This window comes from Triticum dicoccoides, chromosome 2A, assembly GCF_002162155.2.
Source record: "Triticum dicoccoides isolate Atlit2015 ecotype Zavitan chromosome 2A, WEW_v2.0, whole genome shotgun sequence".
Taxonomy (NCBI): Eukaryota; Viridiplantae; Streptophyta; class Magnoliopsida; order Poales; family Poaceae; genus Triticum; species Triticum dicoccoides.
Window position 1 is genome coordinate 122,212,668 of NC_041382.1, and position 5,358 is coordinate 122,218,025.

General features: G+C 50.9%; 1 protein-coding gene across 1 annotated transcript; it reads right to left on the reverse strand.

Annotated features, from left to right (window-relative positions):
- Positions 1-1,646: 1,646 nt before the first annotated feature.
- On the reverse strand, positions 1,647-4,750 carry LOC119353736 (trehalose 6-phosphate phosphatase RA3-like). The gene is made up of 9 exons (XM_037620395.1): positions 4,363-4,750; positions 4,122-4,262; positions 3,919-3,990; positions 3,329-3,424; positions 3,063-3,116; positions 2,624-2,873; positions 2,370-2,440; positions 2,175-2,267; positions 1,647-2,060 (listed from the first exon to the last, which is right to left on the reverse strand). Exons 1-9 carry the CDS (start codon positions 4,606-4,608, stop codon positions 2,007-2,009), a joined length of 1,077 nt encoding a protein of 358 aa, XP_037476292.1. The 5' UTR covers positions 4,609-4,750; the 3' UTR covers positions 1,647-2,006.
- Between the last annotated feature and the right edge of the window lie 608 nt (positions 4,751-5,358).

Genomic DNA, 5,358 nt, shown 5'->3' on the forward strand with positions numbered 1-5,358 from the left:
GAATATAATATAGCATGAAGCAATCAAAAATTATAGATACGTTGGAGACGTGTCAAGCACCAGGGGGGCCACGAGGCAGGGGGCGTGCCTAGAGGGGTAGGCGCGCCCCCACCCTCGTGGACGGGGTGTGGGCCCCCTGGCTTTGATTCTTTCGCCAGTATTTTTTATATATTTCAAAAATAATCTCCACTGATTTTCAGGTCATTTCAAGAATTTTATTTCTGCACAAAAATAACACCATGGCAATTCTGCTGAAAACAGCGTCAGTCCGGGTTAGTTCCATTCAAATCATGCAAGTTAGAGTCCAAAACAAGGGGAAAAGTGTTTGGAAAAGGAGATACGACGGAGACGTATCACGCGCCTGCCGAGGACGCCGTCCACGACGCGTCCCCGATGTCCGCGCCTGCTCAATGCCGGAGACGCGTTACGGGATGGGGCAGGATGGATATCTACCACGCCCGTTCAATGCCCTATCTATCCGTATGCCACCATTAAGCAGGCACACCGCCGAGAAACCCACTCAGGCACCGCGCATTGACGCACCCGGACGTCTGGCCTCACCGGAATCTGATATTTAAAGGCGACCACACCTGCTAACTACACGACACAACACAAGCCACTCCACATCCTCCTCCCTTGCACCACATCTGCCATGACTGCTGGCAACAACGCTCTATGGGAGAGCCTTTCGACGGAGATGAAGCATGAGGTGGCCGCCTTGCGGCCGCCTGGCAGAGCAACCGTGCCAGGCAGATCGAGCCCGGCATGCCGACCAACTCGCCTGGGATCTTCAACGATGAGGACGACCCCACGATAGGCACGGGCTCCGACGACACTGCACCGGAGCATGTCGGTGTTCCAGCAAGCACAGGAGGAACATCAGTACAAGCGAGGAGGCCGTGGAGGCCATGGCCGTGGCAACACCAACTTCGTCGCGGAGCATTGCGCAATCTACGAGGCCATCCGCGCTCAAGCTGCCGCTCGCCAGGAATAGGTCGCCGCGGAAGCGCAGCTGCAGGCTATCATAGACGAGAACAACGCTAGCAACGCGTCCTATGGACCCCCGACAAACTTTCGGGCCGCCCAATGGGACGACGAGAGTGTCGACACCTCCATTTCCATCATGGACCTCACGTCCACTGGCGACGGACAAGGCACAGACTCCCCTGAGGATGAGTAGGGCATGGGAAGCGGCAGGGCCTTATGTCCCATGTGGGTTGGTCCGTTACCCATGTTCTACTCTTTCTCGCCGGCGACCGCACCTTCACTTCATTGGTCTTATCGTTGGTGCTCATAGAGACCGCAGATGGAGGATGCAGTCCCAGGAAGGGAACAACAAGGGCATGGATGCCAGCCGTCGCCGTAGGATAGGTTTGTTTTTTGTTCTAAATGTTGGAAATATAATGAAAATCCGACGTGTCTGCATGAACGTCGTCTGGTTTATATGAAATCCGCCGTATTCGCACGAATTTCGTCCGGTTAGTTTGAATAGTTGTTTAAATGTGTGCGGGCAGCGGTGGATCGCGGCGTCCAGCATCAGTGTCCGCGTACTGGTCCCTTCCCAACGCGGACGGATGCCGAAGCAAATTTGCGGGTCAACGTTGGAGATGCCCTAACACAATAATATCTTTAACAACTTCTCAACAGAGATCACATCATAACAAGCTAACGACGAAGCAAGCAATAGAACAATTTTATAGTGCAGGGCGAGAAAAAGGAGGGCTACTTTGTCAATACCATTTCTGTCATAGCTAAGGGAAGGCTAATTACAAGACCTTGAGAGAAGGATACAGTAATAGAAACCTTCAGAGCCAAGGCCTGGCATGGGTCACTGATCGATCTGGATCTTCTATATCGACCCTGACACGCATGCATGCATTGTTCTACTAGATGAAAGGAGAGACAACACCAAGTCCAAAAAGGAAACAAGCTAGACTTGATGTACTAGCTATATAGCCTGCTCGATCTTCATGCGAGTTAGAGCTAGAAGGCTGTTGATTGATGAATTAACCCTTCTTTATCCCGTTGCTCTTCACTAGCTTGCGCATGAACTCCTTTACCTGCACAATGTATATGACCACAGGTTACACATATGAAAACAAATTTCATGTAAAACTCAAAACCCCTGACTACAACTTATAGTCCCTCTGAAAAGAAATGTAAAGGTGTTTTACCTCAGCAGGCTCACGCAGAGAGTAGGATGCGCTGGTGTCCTTTGGAAACTTGGTCACAAGGATCCCGATGCCTTGTCCCATGTTCTGCAGCACCTATTTTGATTTATTTTTTTTGCAAAAGTAAAGGGCTCAGTTCATCGGATTGGATCGATAGCGCGCATCAGCGCAAAAGTACAGGTGCAGCGTGTACTATACCTTGAATGCATCCTCGTCTGTACGGTCATCCCCGATGTATATCGGGAAAACGTCGCTGCGCCCCGCATAGCCTGCAAAGGAAAAACCATCCAAAAATCTATTGTGAATATTTATGAAGCAAGTACCTAACAAGACATGTATGAAGCAGCATCAACATTTATGCATTTGTACTATGTGCTGTGTTTTTCTTTTCCAAAACAAAACAACGGGCTGCCCCGTCGATTTTCATTGTGATGTGCCGTGCAAGAACTCACCGAGAGACTTGAGCAAGAACTTGAGAGCGTGTCCCTTGTTCCACTCGATGGAGGGCCGGATCTCGAGGACCTTTCTCCCCTTGGTGAGGCAGAGTTTCGGGTAGTCGTCCAGCACTGCCTTCACCTCCCTGCCCAGAGCATCCCATTCCGCCTCCTCGACGCAGCGGAAGTGCACCGAGAGGCAAAACTTGTTGTTCTCCACCATGGCCCCCGGGATGGACTCCATCTTCGCCGTCAGCTTCTCATACACCTGCAAATTAATCGATCCGGACCACACTTGTCAGCAAATCGTTTACATTCTAGTAGCAGTAGTGGACTTGATGGCGAGAAGAAAAGTACACCAAGATTAGTACTCGTTGATTAGGAATATTATTTCTCAGGTACGTAGTTTAATTAATCTCTCACTGGTGAAAGACAGGGTCAGGTCGTGCATGCCTACCTCCTGAATGACAGGCAAGAACTCGGTCGCCGGCTGGCACAGAACCTCGTCAGCCTGCATAGACAAAACGAACAACCACTCAATCACGCAGCTCGCAAGCGACTTAATTACAGCAAACAAAAAATTAGGGCCAATGAAAAGTCTCTTTCACGAGGACTGTAGAGAGAGAGAGAGAGAGAGAGAGAGAGAGAGAGAGAGAGAGAGAGAGAGAGAATAAGTGAGGAAGAAAATTCGGAGGAAGGTAGATGTCGACTAACTTAACTAACCTTTGCCTTGTGGTTAGACACTTTGGTGGGGCCCTTGATGTCCATGCCGTGGCTCCCGGCGTAGTACAGCTCCTCCAGTTTCACAAAGTTGAACACCTGCGTACATATTGCACCATAAATACAAATACAGTGCTCTTTTGTTTCTTTTGTACGTAGATGAAGAGGTAACCGGGCAAAGGGGAAGGGGGAAGGAGAGAAGTACTACTGCGAGGAAACGCTCATGAAAACGATCGCTGTGCCTCTTTCTGTGGGCGGAAGTACTAGTAGTGCGAGAAAACGCTCATAAAAACGCTCGCTGTGCCTCTTTGCATGTACTGTTGTGTGTATAGCGTCTAGGTTCACGGCCGCAACCAAATGCGGCATGCATGCCATGTCATGTGGACGGTGAAAATCACGGCCAAATAATTACAAAAGGGAACCTGGAAGATTCCGTTTACGGTGCACGCTGCTGGAGCCGTGGTGTGAGGTGCAAGACTAGGCTTCTTTTACAGCACCAAGAAAGCAACAACAACAAAAATGCAACGGCTGCAGCAGCAGCAGCAAGGAACCAAGAAAGTAGCACTAGAGGATATGTTGGCGCTGGAATGTACCTTGTCTCTGCATCTCCCACTCACGATGGCCGTCGGGAAATGCTGCGCGACGCCCCTCACCGCATCCCTCATCTGCGTCAATCAAAGAGAAAATTAAGAACAGGGCAGTGCAAAGGGAACCTCTGTGAACAGAGCATGCTCTGCTTCGATCGCGTCGCAAGAAGGCGTCACAAGACATGGAACGAGGGAGCAAGGAGACTGACCTCCTCGGTCATGACGGCGCGGTCGGGGTCCTGGACGATCGGCGAAAGGGTGCCGTCGTAGTCGAGGAACATGACGATCTGCTTCCCCTCGGCCGCCGCGAGCACGCCCTCGAACCACTCCAATGCTGACGGGTGCTTCTCCTGCGATTCAGGCAAAGATTCTTCAATCATCGCGGAGAGAGGGAGGGAGGGTGGGAAAGAAAGCAAGCAGCAGCCATGGGTGGATGTGAGAGAAACTTACGATCCACTCCTCGTTGTCGGCGCCGGCGGGGGACATGGGGTGGCGGGGCGAGGAGGCCTTCATCGAGTCCAGCAGAGACCCGCCCATCAGCACCGCCGAGGTGGCGAGGTCCATGCGGCCCAGGGAGGCCTTCCTGCAATCGCGCGCCCTCCGCGGCGGGAGCGACACGAAATGGCGACCCGGCTGCGCCGGCGCCGCCACGGCGGTGACCGCCTCCTCGGCAGCAAAGGTGGCGTGGTTCATCATGACGAGAGCGCGGACCGACACAGGGAGAAAGTCTGAAGAAGCGCCGGGAGAAAAGCAACAAGATGCGTGGGCTACGACGAGAGCAGCGAACGAAGAGAAGGAGAGGCTGTGGTGAGGATGGTTCGGGGGGAGTGGAAGAAGGAGAGGAAGCTGGTTTGATGGTTTGGGCGGTGGACTCCGGCTCTATATATAGCGTGTAAGGGCTGACCCACCTCTTGGAATTTCTTACGTGGAAGTGACACATTTTGATGATTGAGAAATGCCGGGGACAAAAGAAGAAGAAATGAGATGTGCACATATTTCCAAACATTTTGCGCTTCATGTTAATTGTGTTTCACATGAATTACGTATACTCCAAGAGTTGTAGTGAGGCGATATGTTTATCTTAAAATACAAATATCGCGTGACCACACGTTTCTTCTACTACTTGTTTTTGCTGGTAATGTCATGTCACTTACATGCCAAATATGGCGATGTCGCCTAGCGGTCGACGAAGGCTTGGGTAAGTTACTATGCATATTCGACGCAAAAAAAGAGTTACTATGCATATTATACCTTTAACGTATAGTGGAACCTTCTTTTTTTTAAAGAAAAGGCATCAGCCAAGCCTGAGATGGGGCTCGAGTCTAGCCCGGCTTTGATTTAACAAAGCCATCAACCTACTCGGATTACAAACACATACCCTCGGGCAAAGAAAAGAAAATACACCGCGAAAGGTACAAGAACAAAGAACAACATGAAACTAAGCCT

Coding starts and splice junctions, on each gene's coding strand:
- LOC119353736 (XM_037620395.1), bottom strand. CDS start 4,608: ATGATGAACCACGCCACCTTTGCTGCCGAGGAGGCGGTCACCGCCGTG. Junction 4,263..4,362: donor CCGACAACGAGGAGTGGATC/GTAAGTTTCTCT, acceptor CCTGAATCGCAG/GAGAAGCACCCGTCAGCATT. Junction 2,874..3,062: donor TCTTGCCTGTCATTCAGGAG/GTAGGCATGCAC, acceptor ATTAATTTGCAG/GTGTATGAGAAGCTGACGGC.